The 26,775-nt window shown below is 35.8% G+C and overlaps 1 protein-coding gene across 3 annotated transcripts; it reads right to left on the bottom strand.

The window, feature by feature from the left end:
* Nucleotides 1–343: 343 nt before the first annotated feature.
* Nucleotides 344–25,721, bottom strand: LOC126808604 (MFS-type transporter SLC18B1). 3 transcript variants are annotated; one of them, XM_056099251.1, is made up of 13 exons: nt 25,576–25,721; nt 17,708–18,060; nt 13,354–13,449; nt 12,073–12,146; nt 10,873–11,020; nt 9,670–9,738; nt 8,909–8,999; nt 7,089–7,225; nt 5,853–5,951; nt 4,002–4,192; nt 3,114–3,188; nt 2,069–2,162; nt 344–1,701 (listed from the first exon to the last, which is right to left on the bottom strand). In XM_056099251.1, exons 2-13 carry the CDS (start codon nt 17,981–17,983, stop codon nt 1,636–1,638), a joined length of 1,416 nt encoding a protein of 471 aa, XP_055955226.1. In that variant the 5' UTR covers nt 17,984–18,060; nt 25,576–25,721; the 3' UTR covers nt 344–1,635. The 3 variants fall into 3 exon arrangements, with proteins under 3 accessions (XP_055955226.1, XP_055955227.1, XP_055955228.1); XM_056099252.1 differs by having other exon boundaries at nt 25,561–25,706; XM_056099253.1 differs by lacking the exons at nt 12,073–12,146; nt 13,354–13,449; nt 25,576–25,721 and having other exon boundaries at nt 17,708–17,788.
* Between the last annotated feature and the right edge of the window lie 1,054 nt (nt 25,722–26,775).

Raw genomic sequence — 26,775 nt, 5'->3', positions numbered from 1 at the left:
AGAGAGTCAGATTAAAAAATAATAGTCTTACTACACTTTAATCTTAATCTCAAGGTAACAAGTGACAAACCAAGCAATGACCTTCAAGTATCTCATCATTTTATGGTGACTTGATATAAAACAAATATATATTTGTTTTAGAGTCATGATGAATAATTTACCAGTTATTATACAATATATTACAGAAAAACTATTTGGATTGATTAAGAACTTAATAAAATTACTTAAAAAGAAAATCCAGTTAATTAACTATACTTTCGATTCATTTTTTAAGTCATACATGTACAGTGAAAACATCAATTTTTGTCACCACTGTCAAGGGGCTCGTTTTTTCACCCTGAGGAAATGTCTCGGCCAACACAAGGAGCAAACAGGAGACCTCCAGGTTAGCGAGCCAACGTCTTACTCACTGAACCACCACGGCTCCACAGTATGAATAATTATTTGAGTATTTCTATATGCTTAAATATCCTCTATAATGGATCCCATCATTAATCACTGTTTCCAATTATACTTCATTTACCAATCATTATGTTTCCAATACATCAAATATTTTACAATAACAGGCTTATATTATTCACTTATATCTCACAGAAAAGAAAAGTTACGCAAGCAGTCCATCAATTGCCCCGATGTTCATTTTCCTCATCAGTCACAAATTACTTCCAAACAAATTAATAAATAATATGGAATTTTGATCAGATATGATGAAAATAATTTCTTGCCCCAACTGTTCATTTTCCTCATCATTCATGAATTACTTCCAAACAAATTAATAAATAATGTGGAATTTTGATCAAATATGATGAAAATAATTTCTCAAATGAGTGGTTAATCATTATTACAGTTAGGATTATAGAATCTTAATTCACATCAATTACATTTTAGTTTTGTCTTCTAATTAAACTATTCGGTACTAATTACCCGTACCTAAATATACTAACATAATCTTTAAGTGGCATTTAGCGATTCAGAAACACATTAACAGAACACAATTTTTATGGGAAACAATCACTGGTTTTATTCTAAAAGCGTTGTGCGTTTAGAATAAAACCAGTGATTGTTTCCCATAAAAATTGTGTTCTGTTAAACTGTATTACATGTTCAAAAACCTTACAACATCATGGAATCACCAACAAATCTAAACTTGGGCATCCAGATGCTTATATTTGTTCTTTGCCAAATAAATTATATTGTAATGAAACAGTTGTATGTAGCACTATGAAAATTGATGGTGTGCTAAAACCATGTTTAATTTGAGTAGATGGTGTGCTAAAACATTGTTCATCTTGAGTAGATGGTGTGCTAAAACATTGTGCTAATTCCTTGTTTATCTTGAGAGTAGATAGTGTGCTAAAAACTTGTTTGAGTAGATGGTGTGCTAAAACCTTGTTTATCTTGAGTAGATAGTGTGCTAAATCCAAGGTTTATCTTGAATAGATGGTGTGCTAAATCTGTGTTTATCTTTAGTAGTTGGTGTGCTAAAACTTTGTTTATCTTAAGTAGATGGTGTGCTAAATCCATGTTCATTTTGAGTAGATGGTGTGCTAAAACCTTGTTTAACTTGATAGTATGCTAAATCCAAGGTTTATCTTGAATAGATGGTGTGCTAAACCCTTGTTTATCACAAGTATTTTATCCTGTAGGTGGTTTGTTAAAACCTTGTTTACTTGTAAATTTAAATAATATCACAACCAGTGTCTGAAAAATAGAAATTAAAATTATTTTATAAAATATGGGATGCCAGTCAACTAAACCCACCCATCAGAAGCTTTATTGTCCAATTACCCATACACATTTGTGTTTAGAAAATGATTTAGTGAGACTTGAGAATCTATCCCTATTTTTGCAATCTGTAACCTGTATCACTTACTCAATGTCCAAATTTAAACAGGGACAGGCGACCCTACATCCTTGTCACGTACAAACGGGGAATCGAAACCACCCCAGTTGACTCAATGACAGACCTTATGATAAAATGCGCACAGCTAACCATTCAACAATCAAACCCTCGTCAAATCCCTGACAGATGCAGGGTATATAAATATGGTGTGTAAGTAAAACTTACAGTAGCTAGATATAAAAAGCCACAGGAACTAGCAGCCCAACCAAACCCAAAATGATCTTGTAATAATCCTCCTATAGATGGTCCAACAAAAGCTCTGAAATAATAACATACAGTAAACATAAAACATTTTATAAAACACTTTCTTTTGCAAATCGACATCTTGCTTGCTGTAATTAAATAACTAATAAATTAAATAAATTAAATACATCAAATAAATAATAAATTATATAATAAATTAAAAAAATAAATCAAATAAATTAAATAAATAATAAATTTAATAAAGAAAAATAAAAAAAATTAATAAAATAAATTAAATATAATAAATAAATCAAATTAAATAAATAAATCAAATAAATAAATGAAATAAATAATAAATTAAATAATAAATTAAATAAATAAATAAATTAAATAAATAATTAAATAAATAATAAATTTAATAAAGTAAAATCCAAAAAAATAATAAAATAAATTAAATAAAATAAATAAATTAATCAATAACAAAATCAATTAAATTAAATCACTCGGCGACATCGTGTTCTGCATGCTCTCAAGCGCCATTTGCAATGAGGCGCAGTCATGAATGAAACAAAACAAGAGTGTAAAAACAAAACAAGAGTGTAAAAACGAAATATCAAACTGTATCCCCGATGTGGACTGGTCTTATAAGAAGGGAGCGCTTGCCATTCAATGTGGACTACTTTTGTATTTCAACAAACATACCTTATTAGAAATTACAATAAAAATGAATGTTAATCAGTTTATATGCATTTATGTGTGGTTTAATGGTCTTAAGCTCAAAATTATTAAACAATTAAATTACAGACACTCACACATGTTTTGCAAAAAAATACATCACACTGGTCCAAAATTTAAACTAGTATAAATAATGTACGCTTGGCACATTGCCTGTACCATTATTTGGAATAATGGTACGCCAACATCAAAGGATGACCTCGCTTGACCCTTTTTCGTTCATTTTTGGTTCCAAAGAATAGAGATTTAGCTCCTTTTATACCTAAATTAAATATTCAGATGATCAACTTACCCTAAAGAGAATGATGAATTAAATAGACCAGATACCATACCAAATGTATCTAATGATTCATCTAAACCTAACTGTCTGAAATATAAACATAATATTAAATAGACCAGATACCATACCAAATGTATCTAATGATTCATCTAAACCTAACTGTCTGAAATAAGAGTAATCAAAAACATGCTTGAATATTGTATTGGCAGTGTACCTAAAACAAAGTGTCAGGGAACAAAAGTGCTTGTTCTAGTTATACTGTTAATGTATTAGTTGATGTCTTGTCCAGTTTATTCGTGTAGCATTGGGATTTCCCAAGATTATTGACTTGGCAAAAAATATATTAAACTTATGGCAGTCAAATTTTCAACATTACAATATGTCACAAGTGGGGTGACTCCTCCTTTGACCACTTATTATCTCCACTTAAACCCTTTGGTTTATGAAATGCATATACATCTGCTTGTCACAAACCAGTTCATTTGGGACTAACATGGTTCGATTTTATTTCAATAATTGCGCGTAGGGGTCTTTAGCTGTGAGAGGAAACCTGAGGACCGGAAGAAAACCCACGAGGTTGGACAGGTCGAAACCACACCACTTGACTCAATGAAAGACCTGATGATCTAGCCTGTAGGCATTAAAACATCCAGCAGTCCAACATCCCCAACTTCAATAAAAAAAAATAAAATGCTCCGACCGGGCTAATGAAGAAAGCATATGCCATACTGTAGAACACTATGAGGGAAATTTTACCATGACAGCAGCATTACTGCCTACTCTTATATCAAATGCCAAGTAATCTCGGTTTTTCAACCCATTCGAACAACTAGACAGCTGAACCACTGACAAGGGGAAACCATGCCAGAAAATCCCAACTACAATAAAAGTTATACTTACTTTGCACCTGTCAAGATACCCGTAAAAGTAGGAATAAGACAACAGCCAATAAACAGTCCAAAACAACACAATGTAACAATCGTTAGCCATAGATTAAACGGTAGAAATGGTAGAAATGGTGCCGGTCCCAATAAAAGATAGGCAATCCCTGAGAAAAATAGACCTATTATCATCATACCCGCTGTCCAATCCTGAAAACAAAACAAGTTTTGAAAATATGCATTATTTAAGAATTACATAAAGAACTGGCCGTTCTTCCTATACTAGTTCAAAAATAGATAATGGGAAATTAATATATTAACTTTATTCTGAGCAAAGTTATCATTATCTAAGAATTACATAAAGAACTGGCCGTTCTTCCTATAATAGTTCAAAATTAGATAATGGGAAATTAATATATTAAATTATTTTATTCTGAGCAAAGTTATGAGTGCTTGAAGTTTTAACAAGATAGTCTCAATTGTCAAGTACCATTGCTACAATAATAAACAAAGAGAGAGAGAGAGAGAGAGAAATGGGGTTTAACGTCCACTCGACACAAACTAGGTTATTTCGGGACCAACATATGGTTTAATTTTATTTCAATAATTCGCTTGCGCGTAGGGGTCTTTAGCAGTGGGAGGAAACCAGAGGACCCGGAGAAAACCCACGAGGTTGGACAGGCGACCCTACTCCTTGTCACGTACAACCGGGGATTCGAAACCACGCCAGTTGACTCAATGACAGGCTTTATGATACAGCACGCACGTGCTAACCATTCGGCTAACCAAAGTCTGGACTATCCATTATAGCAATATCATAGACTGGACCTAAATATGACTGTCAAATTCATAAACATGTTTTATAAGACATTACATCAAGTAATCCTACGGAAATAGATAATATTATGATATATTAAAATGACCCAGGTTAAAATGAAGCAATAGATTAACACCATACTTTCAAACTGATATAGTAATTGAACTGAGTGGAAATTTTACCAGAGAGAGAAAGAGAGAGAAAGAGAGAGAGGAGAGAGGGTTAAGTCGTTTCAGGACACCTGAGGACCCCGGAGAAAACCCACGACGGTGGACAGACGACCCTACTCCTTGTCAAGTACCAGCGGGGAATCAAAACCACGCCACTTGACTCAATGGCAGACCGTATGATCTAAAGCTCACGCATTAAGAATTGGCCACAGAATAGGTTTTGTTTTAAACTTCTATTTTACCAATTTGGTGGCAATAGAGGGGGGGGGGGAGAGAGAGAGAGAGACAAGGGGGTGAATTTTCCCCCCCACATTAATCTGGTCTGCCCTCTGTTTGCCCAGCCAATAATTTTAGAAAATAAAAAAAAGTATTTGCGAAACGTTTCGGTAATCAATACCTTCTACGGTGAATAAATCCCACATCCCCACTCAGTCATAAACTTGCATGTTGTAGAGCATTTCCGACAGTCTATTTTTCAAAATTTTCTTGGCGAGGTCACCAATGGACAGTCTAGTTGCAAGTCAATTACTTTGACAGCTTGACTACCGCAAACCGGCTTCATGAACCATGTTCAAGGTACTTCTCGGCCCACAGAGTGAATCGAACATGGACATTCTCTCACTCTGACTGCTTGACTAACGCAAACCATGACCCAACTTCATATGAAATGTGTTAAAGGTACTTCTCGGCCCACGGACAGAATGAAATGAAATGAAATATTCTACAGTTCTGCTCCGACACATCTAACGAAGACAGGCATAATACGTCCTACTCCCTGAATCCCACAGATTAAATCAAACCCAGGACATTCTAGTGCCCTACCTGACTGCTCGTTTACCACGATCCAATAATATACACTATAAAAATGCAAACGAAAACGTACCTTAGCATCACCAAGGTAACCCCATATAGGTGCTGTAAAACCATATACACCAGGTGCACATAGAAATATTAAACCAATGTATAAACTACTTAAATTAAACTGAAAATAAAAATATATTCATTACCTATACAAACATCTATATATATATTTGTGACTGTCGTTTGTCTGTCTGTCTGTCTGTCTGTTCGGGTTGGCGGCTACACTAGGTCTGCCCCGAGTCTGAAATTTGGGGTATAGGGGTAGCTCGGACCGAGGAGTAACATAGACCAGGTGGCGTTAGTCTACCACTTCCGGTTTCGGAGTTATGACCCCCGAGCGAAGCCAGGTATCCTGCTAGTAATATATATAAATAATCTAATCTGATTAAAACCCAGATCCTATTTCGTTTAGTATTTTATAGTTCAAAATTTCGTTTTAGTTGTCTTCACAACACTAGGATCTGGAAGAGTTGTTATATAACAGAAGTTCTAGTTGAAGTGAGGAATTAATCAATGAAACGGTCTGTTACGGTGAGTTCTTGGCGTGCTCTGCACAGAATTATGGGTAAACCCCTAGAAACGTCAACGCTGATTGATTAATCAATATCTGACGTCATAGTGTCAAAAGTCGCTCGTATGACCCCTGACGCCACCTTCCAGTACAACTGGTCAGATCTTCATGTAGTGTAGACCATCGAAAGCATAAACAAACGAAACGAAATATAGATCTGTATTTCAATCAGATTGCCTGTGGATACACATGAAACAAAACGGGGTTTAACAAATATCAACTTCGCTAATGAAGACGGGCACACATACAGAGTGCTATAAGGTGCAACGGCCTACTTTAATTTCGATTTTCCAAATGTCTCTAGGGATCTTTTATGTGCACACTATTGTGTAAATGGGACCTCAGATTTTCGTCCCATGTCCTTGTCAGGCCCTCCGTCCTGCACCACTATCAAGGAGGAACCACATCAGGAGCGAACTCGAGACCTCCTGGTTCAAGTATTGATTAGCTTCCCTTTGATTCAGTGTACAGAGGAAAGGAAAGTTAAACAAAGTACAAAATGAAATGAAATGGGGTTTAACATCCTTTTGTTCTGCTCCGACTGCGTTAATGAAGACAGGCATATGTCATACAGTGTGCTTTGAGGGAAATTTTGCCTGGACAACGGCAACATAATATATGAATTTTAAACAATGTGACGGACAGACTGGCATGACGACAACATACGATCGTATAAAAAGAACTTACAACTTCTAGATGATTAGCTAATGTAGGATCTAGAAAACCGAGAGAGAAAGATCCACAGAATACCGTTAAACAGCATACAACTACCAGTGGACTTGTTAATAATCTTAAAACAGATCCTTTAAATGCTTTAGCTCCCTCTGAAAAACATTCATCAGCAAACATTTGTAAAATTTGTAGAATTAAAGCTATGGATGGAGTAGAAGCACCGACTGGCATAATAAAGAAGGGACATTTTGCTGGCCCTGCTGCCCTGCTGCCTACTCTTATATCGAATTCCAACTGCCAAGGGTTCTATTACGAGCACGCCAATATGTTCATAGGACGTTGTTTTTCATCCCATTCCAAAGACTATATACGTAAAGACTATATACGTTGTCCCTTGCCAGACACCACCCGTCCTGCATCACTGACAAGGGGGAGTCACCTAGGCAAATTCTGATGAACCTTCTTGGCCAACACCAGGATCGAACACTGGATCTTCAGGTTAGCGAGATAAGATCTTACTGAGCCACCGCTGCCCATGGGTGTCCAATCATAATTAGAAGGGAGAGAGAGAAATTGGATTTAACATCCACTCGACACAAACTAGGTCATTTCGGGAATAACATATGGTTCAATTTTATTTCAATAATTCATTTGCGTGTAGGGTCTTTAGCAGTGGGAGGAAACAGGAGGACCCGGAGAAAACCCATGAGGTTGGACAGGTGAGTCTACTCCTTGTCACGTACAGCTGGGGAATCAAAACCACGCAAGTTGACTCAATGACAGACCTTATGATAAAACTCATTAACCATTTGGCCATTCAACCCCCCTGATAAATAGAAGAACCGGCTTGAAAAAACTTTTAAGTTCTTCTTGACCAAATTGGAATCCAGGACATTCTAGTCAAGTGTCTACGCCAATCCAGATTGCCTGGAAGATTTTATTATTATAGGGATTGAGTGAAATGGGGTTTTAACATCCGCTCGACACAAACTAGATCATTTCGGAACTAATGTATGGTTCAGTTTTATTTCATAAATTCTCATACTTGTGCGATTCTTAGAAGTGGGAGTAAACTGGAGAAAACCCAAGTAATGTTCTGCTCTGACTAGGCTAATGAAGGTGGTGGGCATACGCCATACAGTGTGCTATGAGGGTAATTTTACCCGGGCAGCGGCACTATGGCCTACTCTTATATCAAATTCCAACTGCCAAGAACCTTTTATGTACATGCCAATGTATACCTGGGACCTCTGTTTTTCGTCCCAGCTCAACGACTAGACATCAGGAACTCCATCCATCCCGCAACACTGACAAGGGGACACCGCGTCGGAAAATCGCGATGAACTGAGAAAACTCAAGAAGTTGGACAGACATCCGTTCTCCTTGTCAAATACAAGTGGGAAATTGACTCAATGACAGAATAAGACGGAATGATGAAATTTCTCGGCCAACACCAGGGTTGAACACCAGGTAAGCGAGCCAGCATCTTACTCACTGAGCCACTGCGGTTCCCAAAGAACTACCTACCATGGGGGGGTTGGATGGCTGAATGGTTAGCACGTTCGCGCTGTATCATTGAGTCAACTGGCGTGGTTTCGATTCCCCGGTTGTACAAGACAAGGAGTAGGGTCGCCTGTCCAACCTCGTGGGTTTTCTCCGGGTCCTACGGTTTCCTCCTATTGCTAAAGACCTCACGTGCAAGCGAATTATGGAAATAACTTTGAACCATATGTTAGTCCCGAAATGACCTAGTTTGTGTCGAGTGGACGTTAAACCCCATCTCTATCTCTCTCTCTTACTCACTGAGCCACTGCGGCTCCCAAAGAACTACCTACCATCTTGTCCTGGCATAAATATAAAAGAAACACATCCACATGTTATCAAGATAGCACCCATAGTCCAAAATGGCAGCCCATAACCTCCAAGCTAAAAAAATACAATATAAAATCAAAAAACCACCCTGGGCCCTGTTTCTTGAAATCTTAACTAAAGATAAAATCTAAATTTTAGTAGATACTTCAATTTTCATTGGCTAAGCACTAAAATCAATCTTATATTATCCAATCAAATTACTAAAATGTGGATTTTATCTGAGTTAAAATTTCGTGAAACAGGCCCCAGGAGATAGTCATGCTCCCTAATATTACTACCAACAATGTAAATAAATCACGCTGAGCACATTTCAATTAAAAAAAATCACGTTGAACAAATTTAAATTTAAAAAAATTCATTATTGCCCCTTAATCAAAAGCTTGAAAAGCATAAATGTGGAGGGTGAGATAATTCTGCAAAACATCAGAGCGTGTATGAAATTTAAAATTCAAATATTGAAACTCAAAAAGTGTTTTCCTTGCACATCAATGAACAATCTTAGCAAATTTTCATATATTTTGTCACAAATTAGGAGGAGTCCTATGTTTGACAACAATACATCCTACATCACTGACAAGGGGGAACCAAGGCGTAAAAATCTGGATGAACTTTCTCGTCCAATGCAGGGATCAAACACCCGACCTCCAGCTTAGCGAGCCAGCGTCTTATCCACTTAGCCACCATGACCCCTTTTTCAAAAATAAAAATGAATTAAAAACAGTACCTCATATAAAGCTCCTCCTATTGGGGGTCCTACCATCATACCGATACCACTAAATGTTTCTAAAGATCCCTACAAATAAAGTAACTAAAAATTTTAACACTGATCAAGGGCATTAAGTCTGTGAGTGGTTATCAAAACTCACTGAAAATCATTAGGATTCTTTGTCATCAAGATTTCTCAAAGTAATCAAAGGTCATAACTATTATTGAAAATTAATATGTTTCGAGATCTTATGAATATGAACATTGTGTCTTGATATAGAAGTAATCAGATGATAAGTTTAGCCTCCTGAGTGTCGAAAAGATTTAATCAGGTTCTACTTCCATTCACACATTCGGTATTGAAGTTTTGTCTTTATGTTAAATCTTTTAAAACTCGTGGATTCGCAGCCCTTTAATCTCAGCCTCAACCAAGTACACCCTTGGATTATCAAGTTAGAACAGTCAACGGGTACACCGAAGGAAAGTGCTGATTTAAGTGTAAAATGTCATCCGTAATTCGTTGGTAGGATGCAGGAGCATTAGAAAGTCCAAATGGAAGTCTTTGGTACTTATAAAATCCTAATGATCCAACAGTGACTTAATGATACGCTTTATTGGTTGATTCCCACAATTCGTGAAATGTCATGCAGAGACTCATACAAATAATGTTTCAAAGTCAGTATAGCATCGTGTTTCCTCCGTGTGACATCCATTATGCACAAAGAATAGAATCTGATTGCATCATGAAGCTGTGAAACTGGGCATGGGCACTGCAACATATTCATTAACCAAATCATTCTAAACCAGAATAATCGTATATACATTCCTGATGACAATTAAACTAATTCCCACACTTTAAAAATATTGGATAATGTGAACAATCGGAGTAGAAAAAATCAGTGAAGAGACATGGGTGATGCAATAAATTTGAGAGAAAGAGAAATGGAGTCTAACGTCCACTCGACACAAACTAGGTCATTTTGGGACTAACGTATGGTTTCAATTTTTATTCAATAATTTGCTTGCTGGTGGGTTTTCTCTGGGTCTTCCAGTTTCCTCCCATTGCTAAAAACCTCTACGCGCAAGCGAATTGTTGAAATAAAATTGAACTACGTGTTAGTCCCGAAATGACCTAGTATGTATCGAGTGGACGTTAAACCCCATTTCTGTCTCTCTCTCAATTAATTACAACAAGGGCATATAAATGTAGAGCAATACTTACAAAAACTGTAGCTACATTATTAGGGAATTCATGAGCAATAATAGCAAAACTGGCAGTGATGAATGCTGAACATCCTAAAGCCTCTACAGTTCTACTGGCAAAACACATGGCTATAAATATTCCATTGGGAGGGCATTTATCTAAAATTCTGAAAATAAAAACAAATCAATTCAGTTCTTGCTTATCGCACATAGACATGCTGATCACACCAAAGTCTCTATGGTTCTACAGGCAAACACATGGCTATAAATATTTCATTGGGAGGGCATTTATCTAAAATTCTGAAAATAAAAACAAATCGATTCTGGTCTTCTTATCGCACATAGATATGCCGAGAATGCTAAATTTAAAGTTTCTATAGTTATACAAAAAACACATGGCTATAAATACTTTATTAGGAGGACATTTATCTAAAATTCTGAATTTAAAGCAAATCAATTCTGTCCTTAACATCTTACTTATGACAAGACTTTTTAGGTTTCAAGTAGTATTGTTCTAATAAACATAAAAACATAATATGGAACACAATTACTATTTTAATTAAAGAAACATTTCTTTGAGGGTTCTTGAGAGATTGCTTGATAATGCCGAGAGAACCCTCAACGAAACGTTGCTTTAATTAAAATAGTAATTATTTCCCATATCATGTTATTATGAGTGTCAATTACCAAATGCTGCTCAAATTCAATTTACTTGTGATCATTAAGAATTTTCCTCAATTACAGAGAGAGAGAGAGAGAATGGGGTTTAACGTCTACTCGACACAAACTAGGTCATTTCGGGACTAACATATGGTTCAATTTTAATTCAATAATTCGCTTGCGCGTAGGGGTCGTTAGCAGTGGGAGGAAACCGGAGGACCCTGAGAAAACCCACACGGTTGGACAGGCGACCCTACTCCTTGTCACATACAACCGGGGATTTGAAACCTCACCAGTCGACTCAATGACAGACTTTATCTTAAAGCGCGTGCACGCTAACCATTCAGCCATCCAACCCCCCCCCCCCTCAATTACAGGAATTAGGCAAATTGTCTGATTTGTAATTTAACAGCATGAGCGATATTTTGTTTTTTCATCCATGTGTTCTTCACAGTTGACAGTTTATCCTTCACTTGGCACATTGTGACACAAGTCCTCATAAAATGTGCACACTTCAACATAGTGGTACAGCTGTTAGATAAAAGTAACGCAGACTTACCCAAATAGAACAGAACATGTGCCACAAACCAAAATTCCTGATATGAACATAAATTTAGCTCCTATTCTTGTAAGCTGAAGAGAAAATAGAGCATATTGTGATGAGGCAAATGTTTTGAACACCATTTTCTAAGAAACTAAAACAAATATAGAGAAAAACTATGTCTGGTTTTGGGGTTATCATTAAAGAATAAGCAATGAGACAGTTATCTTTATTAGTGCCAGAGATACTTTTTTTCAAAAAAAATGTTTTACAATGGCAAAAACTTTTTTTTTCTTTTTTTTTTAATGTTAGTTTTCCGTTGTTTATTACATTTCCTAACTACATGTACTTTTACCATTTTCAATTCAATAGCTTTAAAATTTAAAAGAACATTTTTCCGGTAGCATCACCCCTTAATATAAGGTTTCAGGTAGCCCTACCACTTAAGGTTTCCGGTAGCCTCACCCCTTAATATAAGGTTTCCGGTAGCCTCACCCCTTAATATAAGGTTTCCATTTACTGGTATACCAGTAATTTGTTTTTAGCATAATAAATATATCAAGTATCTTCTGTCAGCTAGAGTTTTTCTGATGGCCGGTCTATCACAGTCAGAACAAAAACACGACACACGAGTTCATAATTATACAAAATTTTGGAAATGAAATACTCTTGAGAAGTTTCATTTCGACATAGTCTTGGGAGAGTTTATGTGATGGTCAGTCTATCACAGTCAATACAAGAATAAACTATAAGCTGTAACAGATCGTTTCATTGGCTAATGCCTGACATTTTATATAAAAACTCTTCCAGATCCTAGTGTAGTAAAGACAACTATAAAATAACGAAACGACATAGGATCTTTGTTTTATTGAGATAGTTGTTTTGATTTTCTACACTGCATAAGATCCATTGATCAAATGTCCATTCAGAAGGCTGTCATCGGCTGATTTTACAAATACATGTCTTAGTGTGACTGGAAGAGTTGCTCACAATTTAGATACCAGGCCCCAAGTTCACAAAGCATTCTCAGACTTAAGTTAAGAATTTACTCAACTTTCAATCTCTGTTTATGAGAAATATCTTTGATCCAGAAACACAAAATTTTTCACATAGTTTTTTAAATTGATGTATTTGACACATTAAAACAACAAAAGTTTAATAAAGGTCTGTATTTTAGTTAGAATAAGGGGCATCATTTTGAGTTAATTCTTAACAAAGTCTGAGAATGCTTTGTGAACTTGGGACCTAGCTATGAGTCATCTTCTTCTTGTAACAATGATTTAAAATGTAAATACTAACAAAGTATCCAAATATTGGTGCTGTTATAAATATCCAAAATTCAAAACAACTAAATATTAGACCAACAACAGTTGTAGAAACTCCTTTTTTTGCTGCCTGAAACACAAAAAGAAATTGGTAAGCCGAATTAAAACGTAGCTAGTCCTGTAGCTTTTCTATTACGTTTCTTCCCCTTAAAGATACATTATACAAGAGCTAAATATGCCTATTGCTGGTCTTTCTTTAGGTTTGAAATGTTATCTAAATTATTAATTAGACATTAATTAACTTATCCTTAACATAATCAACTCTCGACCCAATTTCCTGCTCAACTTTCATTCATGATTTAATCATGAAATGGATAATCGAGACTATGTTTTTTTTATTGTACTGACTTTAGTAGGGATGATCGAGGCTAGGCCGAAAATTCAATCACTAAAATCTTGGTTCAGAGTGGATTAATTTGACAGAAATTTTCAGCAAATTCCTTTTACATTATCACGTTTTTAACTATTATAGTGAGAACTGCCAGCTCTTTATCTAATCTCCCATAATGTATCTTTAAGCAAACTAGATAGATTTCAGGAGGATCCAATGGCATTTGGTTTCATAACAATGGGGAATAACTTCAGATATTGTAAAATCAATATTCATTTTCCTCATAAACATGCATCATTAACCAGACTTCAGAACTGTGGGGACTGGGTGGCCAAAGCCAAATGGTCTAATGCATAACGCATGCACTTTAGATCATAAGGTCTGTCATGCATCAAGTGGTTTTGATTACCAGCCTGTACATGACAAGGAGTAGGGTTGTCTATCGGAGCTTGTCGGTTTTCTCCATTATTTTTCGGCTGTTAAAGTTCCCTACGCGCTAGTGACTTACTGAAATAAAGTTGAACCATGTTAGTCCCAAAATGACCTAGTTCTTGTTGCATGGCCATTAAACCAGTCCTACTACAGCAGCGCTGCGGCCTACTCTTATATTGAATTCCAAATACCAAGAGATCTTTTACTTGCGCAGCAATGTGTACATGTGACCTTGATTTTCCATCCCATCCAAACGACTATACATTGTCCCTTGCCAGACACTTTGTAATAAATATTTTAAGTGATTTTTATGAATACACAATGCATGGATTTTTCTGACCATGATACATACACTTGGGAAATTTAACATGAAAAAATTGTGAAAAAATTATTGACTCCAAAAAATTCACATTTACTGGGAGCGCAAGACACTTTTTTTTTTGTACTATTATTTCATACTCATTAAAAAGCCCTTCTTCAAAATATTAAGTAAATTGTTATTAATTAAAAGCTCTGATAAATCCCACATGATAAAAGCTAATTTTTCAGTCATACCTACCTACCAGTCCCAGCATAAAGCAAAACTGAGATTAAACACGAAAGGGGGGTTGGATGGCTGAATGGTTAGCATGTGAATGCTGTATCATAAAGCCTGTCATTGAGTCAACTGGCGTGGTTTCGAATCCCCTGTTGTACGTGACAAGAGTAGGGTCGCCTGTCCAACCTCGTGGTTTCCTCCGGTTTCCTCCCACTGCTAAAGACCCCTACGCGCAAGCGAATTATTGAAATAAAAAAAATAAACCGTAAGTTAGTCCCGAAATGACCTAGTTTGTGTCGAGTGGACGTTAAACCCCATTTCTCTATCTCTCTCTTTAAACAAGAATCCTTCTTAAAACATTTAAACTGAGACTCTTGCACTTAAAACTGACTGGGAGTTGGATGGCCTAATGGTTAGCACGTTGTATCATAAGGTCTGTCATTGAGTTAACTGGTGTGGTTTCGAATTATTGAAATAAAATTGAACCATGTTAGTTCCGAAATGACCTACTTGTGTCGAGTGTATGTTAAACCCCATTTCTCTCTCTCTCTCTCTCTCTCTCTCTCTCTCTTAAAACTGACCACAATTTGTAGACTTCCTTACCTCAGCAGGAAAAAATGGAGCCATTTGAGAAAAACATATTTCTGATGAAAAGCCACCCATAAGTAAAACAATCAGTAACATTTTTTTGCGAATTCTTTCTTTTTCTGTTATTTTTTGAGGATCCTCTTCAATGTCCATAACTAACATTGTTCTTTCATTGAAGTTTGCCATCTTTACAGATTGCACTTCTGGACTTTTAAAATAGCATCAAAGCTGTCCTCACTTTGTCAGTTTAACAAAAGGTTTAAGAAGTCTAATATCAGAGATTTAAAGAAATCCAAAAAATCAGTTTTTCAAAATGAATCCACAAAATTAATTTTTCAAAATGAATCCAAAAAAACAATTTTTCAAAATGAAACCAAAAAAACAATTTTTCAAAATTAATCCAAAAAATCAATTTTTAAAATTTAATACAAAACAAAAACAAAACAATATTTAAAACTGAATCCACAAAATCAGTTTTTATAAAATACTACAAAAAACAAAAAAAACAAAACATTTTTTTTAAAAAAAAATATTGATCTACAAAATTATTCCAAAATAATCCCGCTGTCTTTTAAATGTCTCTGTTATAAAGGTTGTTTGTAATAATTAGTCCATGATTTGAAACAGTTTTAAAAAAAATCTGCATAATGTCTTTAACCATTTTTATAAAACAAACAGATTTTCAAAACATAACCAAATCAAAATCCAAATTCCAAAACTACTAGATCAAACTTTCATATTCCAGCCTTTTAACAAAAATGATTGAATCTCTCTGAAAGTTCACACAAATGTTCATTTCCTGAAGTAATGTTCTGCTAGAATTAAAATCTAACATTCAAGACTAGTAGATCCAACTTTCACTCTCAAACTATTTAACAAAAATGATTGAATCTCTCTGAAACTTCACATAAATGTTCTTTCCTGAACTAATGCCTTGCTAGAATTGACCGTGGATGATGCCACAGCGCTATATCATTATAAAATGATAATTTAGTGTCATACATAATGCTATTAAAGGTGATATTTGAAGATGACATTTGAAAATTTGTAATTTAATAGTATCATTTAATTCCCCATCATATATAGATTAAAAGATGATATAATTATATATTTTAGATCCACCACATGGATTAAGGTTAGGTTCAGATTATAATTTTATAATTGTGATCTCTCACTTACTCAACATTTATATCACGATCTCTATCATAACTCTTGCCTACTTTTCCACACCAACAGTAACACGGGAGGGCGGGGGAACGGGGAGAATGGTTAACGTGTCGTGTGCACGTTGCATCATAAGGTCTGTCATGGAGTCAAGTGGCCTGTCCAACCTCTAGGTTTTCTCCAGGTCCTCCAGTTGATAAAGACCCCAGCTCGCAGGCAAATTCTTGAACCATGTTTTAGTCCTGAAATTACCTAGTATGCCTCTGTCTCTCTCTCTAACACACTCCAGTACTTGTAGGTCATTTCCCTGGCTTCAAGTGCTATTTTATCTGAGAGAACTTGCAGTGTAGTACATTACATAACATCTAAGATCAAGCACGAAGAACAACTTTGTTGTCCATAAATATAAACTCAGCTCCTTTGTGGAACTCACATCGTTACTTTAAAAAAATCTACATTTAATCTTTTTTTTTTTCAAACCTATTAGGGCATTAAGTTCAAACAATTTTTATTTTATCTATTTTGCATCATTTTAATACAGATGTAAACCCCAGCGGTCGCTGACGTATATCGAACAATGAGCTAATTAAAGTCTCGATTTTCAGCTGGAATATGATTGGTGTTATTTTCACACTATGACATCAATCCAACAAAATCATAAATTGGTCATTGACCTTACTACCTTAATAACATAACTGCGGCGATATTGTTAGTGGGAGGAGTTAAAAAGGTCATATCTAGCATGTTTTTAAAAATTCATATTTTTTAAAATTGATTTTTAAAATTTATATACCAGTATTTTAAAATTGATTTTTAAAATTTATATATTTTAAAATTGATTTTTAAAATTTATATATTTTAAAATTGATTTTTAAAATTTATATATTTTAAAATTGATTTTTAAAATTTATAAATTTTAAAATTGATTTTATATTTTTTAAAATTGATTTTATATTTTTTAAAATTGATTTTATATTTTTTAAAATTGATTTTTTATTTTCTAAAATTGATTTTATATTTTTTAAATTGATTTTTAAAATTCATATTTTTTAAAATCGGGGAATCGAATTCACGGCAGTTGACTCAATGACAGATCTTATGATGCAACGCTCACATGTTACACAATAGGACAGGTGACTCTACTCTTTGTCAAGTACAAGCTGGGAATCAAAACCACGGCACCTGACTCAATGACAGATCTTATAATGCAACGCTCACACGTTACACCAATCGGCCACCCAAACCGCTAGAAGAAATAAGGAATATAAATCTTACCTCAGCTGGATAAAACGGTGCTAACAATGAAAAACATGTACAAGCACAAAAATTGACCATTCCAATGATCAAGAAAATTACTTTTTTCCGCCTATCAAGAGCTCGAAAAGAGAATTCTTCAGAGTCCGAAGTTTTGGAAGAGTCATTTTCCGAGACATCTACATCTGATATAGATGTGTAGGTATGGGGATTATTGATACTTATTTCATTATCAAGATGGTTAGATTGTGATCCTAGTAGAGGCTGCTTCTCCGTGTCTATGTCCGATGTCTGCATTCTGTTTCAATCTGTCTACAAGTTCGACAAATTTAATTTTCTGTCTGATTGTTTAATATTTCACTCAATGATAAATTCTGTAAAGAGAACAAAATATATAAATGAAATGAAATGAAATAAAATGGGGTTTAACGTCCTACAGTTCTGCTCCGAACTGGGATAATGAAGACAGGCATATGCCATACAGTTTGTTATGGGGGAAATTTTGCCTGGATAGCAGTGCTATAGCCTACTCTTATATCGACTTCCAACTGCCAAGGGATCTTTTACCTGCACGCCAATGTGTACACGGGACCCCTTGTCATGCCCTTCGTCCTGCATCACTGACAAGGGGGAACCACGCCGGAAAATCTGGAGAACTTTCTCGGCAAATGCAGGGATCGAACACCCGACCTCCTGGCTAGCGAGCTATCTTCTTACCCACTTAGCCACCGTAGCCCCCCAAAATATATAAATTAAATCAGGTTTAATTCAGACATACGCAGTCTAGAGGTTGGATTAGAAGTTCAGGTAATGAATAGGCATAGGGGCTTATCCAGCAATTTTTGCGGGAGGGGGTTTGCCATGTTCCTGTTAAAGAAATTTGACAGTTGACAATGCATGATGCTTTCATCATCTCCAAATTAAGTAGGCATACATACACACTGAGCTTTTTAAAGAGAAAAATCCATCACCCTGTCAATTTTTATTTCATTGATGCAAAAGCATTTAAATTGTGATATCACACATATCTATATCATTATCTCATGCTTTGAATGCCCATCCCATCCCACCATCTGGTGATAAAGGATAAAGCACATGACTGTGACACTTTCCTCATAAAAGTGTTGTTTTACAATTTCATTTTTATGTATCTGAGTAGCTGAATAAGAGGCGAGGTGTTGGACCCCTCCGCCCCCCCCCCACCGATCCGCCCCCGATAAGATTTTTTTTTTCAAATGGGGTTTAATAATGTCCTACTGTTCTGCCCCAACTGGGATAATGAAAATGGGCGTATGTGCCATGAGGGAAATTTGGCCCCGTCAGCGGCACTAAGGCCTTCTCTTATATCAAATTCCAACAGCCAGGAGATCTTTTACATGCATGCCAATGTGTACATGGGACCCAAGTTTTCCATTACATCCGAATGACTAGGCAGCTGTCCTCACCAATCCCTCTGTTCTGCACCTCTGACGAGGGGAAACGTGGGAAAATAGGGTTTAACGTCCACTCGACACAAACTAGGTCATTTCGGGACTAACATGGTTTAATTTTATTTCAATAATTCACTTGCGTGTAGGGTTCTTTAGCAGTGGGAGGAAACCGGAGGACCCGGAGAAAATCCACGAGGTTGGACAGGGGACCCTACTCCTTGTCACATACAACCAGGGATTCGAAACCACGCCAGTCGACTCAATGACAGACTGTATGATACAGCGCGCGCACACTAACCATTCAGCCATCCAACCCCCCCAATGGACATGTGTTGTACACAATGTTGTATTGATAATGTAACTTTCTGGTCTGTCTTATCATAAGCTTATAGAATATATTATTCAAAAAGAACTTTTGAAATACAAATTTAAATCTTAAAGATACATTATGTAAGATTTAGATAAAGAACTAGCCATTCTTGCTATAATAGTTCGAAAGTAGATGATGTAAAATGAATGATTTGAAAATTTCATTCAAATTACTCTATTGCAAGCGAAGATATTAGCCTTTGAAGGTTTGACAGACGTGTGCAATAATTTCAACCACCATACTTACTGGTTGATCGAGCTAAGGCTCGGTCCTTCATATTTGATTAAATCAAAGTATCGCTGAACCATTCTAATCTATTTAATATCGGAGAAATCTGATGCCATCGAGAGTTGATTAAGGCCTGGATCAGTTAATTAATGTTTAATTAATACTTCTAAGTTAATACTTTAGAAAACATTGCAGGCCTAAAGAAAGACCTGCAATAGGCAGATTTAGCTCTTGCATAATGCATGTTTAATAAACAGTCAAAATATTTGTTTATTATAAGTCATGTTTGTAGAGGCTAATAGTAAATGCAGTGGGACAGCACCATACACAATAACACAAAACAAATCTATGGACAAGACACAATATGCAGAAATCACAAACAAACGTGCATATCAGATTAAGTGAATGGATCCGGGGAGGCTAGCCGTAAGCGTCCACTGTGCTGTAAAGTCCAGAGTCTGCCGTGATACAGAATTGAATGAAATGAAATGGGGTTTTAACGTCCTACTGTTCTGCTCCTACTGGGCTAATGAAGACGGGCATACGCCATGCAGTGTGCTATGAGGTGTATTGACTACAAAGTTAGGGCACATGTCATATTTACCACAAAAACAGAGGAAAAAAACAATACTGAATACCAAGAATCAAACGAGAGAAAGTGCAACCTGTTCAGCTCCCTGTGTACAGTCATGTTTGTAGAGTCTAACTAGACCACAGTTCATCTCCCTGTGTACAGTCACTTGACATAACTTATAATTTATAATGGCCTACCCCAGTGTATGATGTCTATTATATATATCTTGATAAACCACACTATAGGTTATTGCTATTGATAATGTTTACTCTTTATAGGTGTGTAGTTACTACTGAGTTCATACAGAACTAAGACTGGGACAGTTAGGCCTATATGGTCGAATGGTTAGTATGTGTGCGTTACGTCAATTGGCGTGGTTTCGATTCCCCGGTTGTACAAGGGTTGCTTGTCCAACCATGTGGGTTTTCTCCAGGTCATCTGGTTTCCACCCACTGCTAAAGACCCCTACGCGCAAGCGAATTATTGAAATAAAATAAAACCATATGTTATTCCCAAAATGACCTAGTTGTGGAGTCAAGTGGACGTTAAACCCCACTTCTCTCTCTCTTTAAAATGAAATGAAATGGGGTTTAACGTCCTACTTTTCTGCACTGACTGGGCTAATATAGATAGGTATACACTATACAGTGTGCTATGCGTGGAAATTTTGCCCATGCAGCAGCGCTACGGCCTACTTTTATTTCGAATACCAACTCTTTTCTCTCTCTCTTTAAAATGAAATGAAATGGGGTTTAACGTCCTACTTTTCTGCACTGACTGGGCTAATATAGATAGGTATACACTATACAGTGTGCTATGCGGGGAAATTTTGCCCATGCAGCAGCGCTACGTCCTACTTTTATTTCGAATACCAACTGTCAAGGGTTCTTTTACGTGCATGTCTATGTGTACACAGGATCTCGGTTTTTCATCCCATCTGAATGGATATACTCCCTTGCCAGGCCCGTGCAGGAAAGGTCTGATGAACTTTCTTGGTCAACACTGGAATCGAACACCGGACCTCCAGGTTAGCGAGCCAACATTGTACTCACTGATCCACAACGGCCCCTTATCAAAATGAGTTGAGTTACAAACACCATATCTCTCTTTCTCTTAGGCCTCTAATCATAATCAAAGTTATATAATAATATTATTATTAAAATGCTATGTCACTTTACTCTATAACAGATACAGTTAAAGATACATTATGGGAGATAAGATAAAGAGATGGCAGTTCTCGCTATAATAGTTAAAAACTAGATAGTGTAAAGGTAATTTGCTGAAAATTTCAGTCAAATTGATCCACTGTGAGCCGAGAAAGAAGCGGGTGAAATTTTTGCATAGTCTCGGTCATCATTACTAAAATCATTAATATAAACAGCATAGTCTCGATTATCCACTTTTTCTGATTTAATTATCAACGGCTGTTAGCGGCATATAGGAATCTAATCCAGCCAACATCGAAGGCTAGCCTTGACATCGAGAGTTTATTATGGTCTGGATAAGTTAATTAATGTCTAATTGATAATTTAGATAACATTTCAGGCCTAAAGAAAGACTTGTAATAAGTCTTGCATAATGCATGTTTAAAGATAGATTATGTAAGATTTAGATAAAGAGCTAGCCATTCTTGCTATAATAGTTCGAAAAAAGATCATGTAAAATGAATAATTTGAAAATTTCATTCAAATTATTCTATTGCGAGCGAAGATATTAGCCTTTGAAGGTTTGACGAGATATGTGCAATGATTTCAACCACCGTATTGGTTGTTCGAAGCAAAAGTCTCGCTCCTCCATTTTTGGATTAAATCAAAATATGGCTGAACCATTCTAATCTATTTAATATCGGAGAAAAATTGATGCAATAGAGAGTTGATTATGGCCTGGATAAGTTAATTAATATCTAATTAATAATTTATAAAACATTTCAGGCCTACAGAAAGACCTGCAATAGACAGATTTAGCTCTTGCATAATGTATGTTTAAATAATACTGATAAACTCCAAATATAATACCTCTTTGTTTACAATTAAATGACCCACCAAAATAGGGTCGATCGTTCAGATTATGTAACATTTCTATCTTAATTTGTGATTAAAGTAGCTAAGTCTCTAACTCAATATCATCGAAAATCTTCAACATTGAAAACACGATTTATTTGTCAAATTAAATCAACATTGATGTTGTGATCTTACCGGAAAAAGAAGGGCTTTTGATATCCAATATGTAAGACAAAATAAACATTTTACCATTGGTACACGAATCGTGTACCATAATGCGCTTCAGCCCCAGTTGTATCAAGAGACTCGAGAGACGAGGCTAGACACATTACTCCAAATCAAACGGCATATGTAGACTGGAATAACAAGACGCTAGAAATTTGCACTATTGAGACTGCTGGCTTATCTCGCCGAACATAACTGATTTGAAATTAGAGTAAAAACGGAAACCATTGAATGTAAATCAGTTTATATACATTCATATTACAGTATTATATGCGTTGCGACCCACTTTTGTCAATTTCTAGGTCCCAAATGTTAGCGATTTAGCTCCTTTAAGGTTCTAGAAAATAATGTTCATTTGGGCTGTTTCTGAAATTTCTGTGTTAGAATAGAACGCTGCTGCAGAAAACCACAACCAAGCAGTTTATTCGCAAGAAATTCAAACTTACTTGAATTTATGCTCGGATAATTAAAAAAAAAAAGGAGCCACAGTGACTTTTAAAATATACATTATGCAAGAGCTAAATCTGCCTATTGCAGGTCTTTCTTTAGGCCTGAAATATTATCTAAATTATTAATTAGACATTAATTAACTTATCCAGACCATAATCAACTCTTGGTGTCATCGCTAGTCTGCGATGTTTATTGGATTAGGTTACGATTTGCTAACAACCTCGTTCCATCATATCTCTCTGACCTATTAGAACTGTCCTCTACCCCTATCAATTATACCCTTAGAAACAAAGATAAACTAAAGGAAACCAGATGTAGAACCGAAATTTTCTCAGAGTACTTCATCCCTTCCAGTATACGAGAATGAAACAAACTTAACGATGAAATAAGAAACTCTCGATCCCTTGCTATCTTTGGAAATTCACTAAATAAATTAGACACCATCGTGCCATCATATTACTATACTGGGATACGAAAATTACAAATAATCCACTGTAAACTAAGATTATGCTGCTCGAACCTACAAGGCCATAAATTCCTCAGACACGTCGAAGATAGCCCTGCTTGCCTCTGTGGTCACAAATTCGAAGATACCGAACACTATTTACTCGTATGCCACTTATATTCAGATGCAAGAAAACGGACAATCCATAACCTTCAACATAATCATAAAACAATCAGTTGTCTGTTGTATAGGTCAACAAAACTTAGTCCAGAGATAAACACACTTATTTTCCAAGAAGTCCAACAATTTATTTCCTCATCAAAAAGATTTAAATCTCCATAAACAACTTTTAAGTCATTCCAAGCCCTGCACTCTGTATAATCATCTAAGTCTCTATATTATCCATGATGTATCATATATGCTCTATAATTATGTAATTATGTATGTATGTATGTATGTATGTATGTAAATATTTATAATGTGTACATGTACCTAAATCAGAGAGAGGGGTTACACATAGGCATAGCCTGTTCCCCAATCCAAATTCAGATTTAATGAATAAAAATATTGTTTAAAAAAAAAAAAGACTTGCTGTTCAACTTCCAGTCATGATTTAATCATAAAATGGATAATCGAGACTATGTTTTTATCGTACCAACTTTAGTAATAATGATCGCTAAAATCTTGGTTCATGAGTGGATCAATTTGACTGAAATTTTCAGCAAATTTCCTTTACATTATCTAGTTTTTAACTATTATAGTGAGAACTGCCAGCTCTTTATCTAATCCTATAATGTATCATTATGTTGGGGGTTGGATGGCCGAATAGTTAGCATGTGCACGTACTGTTGTATCACAAGGTCTGTTATTGAAAATCAACTGACGTGGTTTCGATTCCCCGGTTGTACGTGACAAGGAGTAGGGTCGCCTGTCCAACCTTGTGCATTTTCTCAGGGTCCTCCGATTTTCTCCCACTGCTAAAGACCCCTGCTACGTGCAAGCGAGTTATTGAAATAAAATTGAACCCTATGTTAGTCCCTCTCTCCATCCTTATGTTGGTGTGTATGACCTACTACATGAACCCTTGACAGTTGGACTTTGATGAACAGTAGGCAGAAACGCAGCTAGCAGAAAAGTTTGACTTTAAAGTAACAAAGTCTCCTCAATATCATCCAAAGTCTTCAACATTGAAAACACAAATTATTTGTCAATTTAAATCACGATTAATGTTGTAATCTTACCGAGAAAAGAAAGGGCTTCTGATATCCAATATTTAAGACAAAATAAACATTTTACCACTGATATACACACCTTAATGCGTTTCAATACCATTTGTAACAAGGGACTCGAAGAACAAGGCTAGACACATTCCACAAGTCATGTCAAATGGTGACGCTATATTCTTATCTGGAGAAAATACGTTGTAACATGTATTATAATGTATTATAAGGTCCATGGTTGTAATACTATCGGTGTAGATTGAAATAACCAGACACTAGAGATTGCCATTCGATTGAGATTTCTGGCATATTTCAACGAACATAACTGCTTAGAAATTACAGTAAAAACAGAAACGATTAAATGTAAATCATTTACATTCATATTACATTATTATATGCGTTGCAACCCATTTGTGTCAATTTCTAGGTCCCAAATTAGCGATTTAGCTCCTTTACACCCATTTCATTTCAATTTCAAAATTGAAAACACAATTATCTCAATATCGTCTCTATCTGGCATTGCGGTTAATATGTAGCCTGCTACATGGAGTGCCTAGTATTAAAAACCAGGCAGTAGGCCTAGAAATATTATATTGTCATTGACAATAATAGTTATAATATTATATATGAATGATAATATTAGATCTATGGTAATATTGATGAACGAATAAAGTTCGATATTCAGTCAAAAATCTGCAGCTCCCACTTTGCACATAGGCTTAACCATAAAAATGAAATTTTCCATTTAATCACAAAATTTCATTTGTGGTTGTCGTCTGCTAGCTAGGTCAACAACCTGCTGATTACAAGGCTTTCTTAGTTGTGTCCTACTTCTTAACCTTATAATAATAGGCTACCTTTGAAGAGTTCAATAATTTAGCCTTACGTACACCTCGACCATTTTCCTGAAAATTTCTTAAACTTGCACTTACAAAATTGCAACCTACCATAACAGAACAGCTTCATTATGTAACCCACGTGTTCTCAAGCCGGTTCGACATAATTGTGGCCTAATTTATTTGGATCCGTTCAATGAAACGTTAAAGCCAAAGATTGCAACACGGTATGAAAGAATGTCTTAGGTTGTTGGATAACCAAGTCATCCTTGTCTGGTTTTCGATTATCCAGCCATATTGGGACATGCGTATACATACATTATACAGAAGTGGATTGCAACACGCTTCGCAATAACAGGGTCAATTGAAAAAAAAGAAGAAAGACGGTGATAAACTGGCACCCAGTTTTGATAATAATTATTTAGTTTTAATTTTAGATTTTCTTACATTTTATTTCGAAATCGCTTAACAGTTAGGATAGGCTAAATGTTACTTATTGTTTATCATAGAACAAAATCTAAAAGAATAGAAAATAAAACGATGCCTAGACTTCCGAAATCTAAGCCCAAAACACTTTTTCATTTAACCCTAAGCATGCGGCGCACAAGGCACACATAAAATTAGGGGCTTTCGCGATTTACCCACAACCACCCAAATCCACCATTATTTCAACTTTAAAGACAATTGAATATTGATATTTGATAATATACCGTTCTTTATGCCAAATTGTCATTTATAATTTACAATCATAACTTTTTTGTGCCAATTATGCCCCACAAAATGTGATTTCCAAGCAAGTTTGGAAGTTATAACCAAATCCAAAATTATTATAACTTATATATCACAATAATTTATATTGATATAACCTTTTGTCACTGCCCGGGCAATAAATAAATAAATATAATACCACTTCGAGACTTCGCCCTATCAACAAAATCTCAGTAATCTTAAAATGTCTATATTGACAAGGTATTATATAATATCTCGGTTTGCCCGAACAGCGGCGGTACCGTCTACTCTTCTTCCACTGCCAAGAGTTGTTTTACGCACACGCCAATGTGCACGTGCATGAGACCTCAGTTGTTTGTCCCATCCGAGCGACTAGATACAGTTCCTTGCCAGACCCTCAGACCCCCCCCCCTCCCGAAAACATTGGGGACGGGCGCTAATGGAGAAAGTCGCCCCCCCCCCCCCCCAATGGCGCATTGTACGCGCCAATACGAAGCCAATGACCAACATGCCCATAAGGTGAGTGACATTGGTTGGGCGCCCACGACGAGATTGGCGGTGCGCCAAACCAATGTCACTTGA

This window comes from Patella vulgata, chromosome 1 (assembly GCF_932274485.2).
Source record: "Patella vulgata chromosome 1, xgPatVulg1.2, whole genome shotgun sequence".
Taxonomy (NCBI): Eukaryota; Metazoa; Mollusca; class Gastropoda; family Patellidae; genus Patella; species Patella vulgata.
Note: the sequence above shows the minus strand (reverse complement) of the source record. Positions and strands in the feature narration are given on the sequence as shown.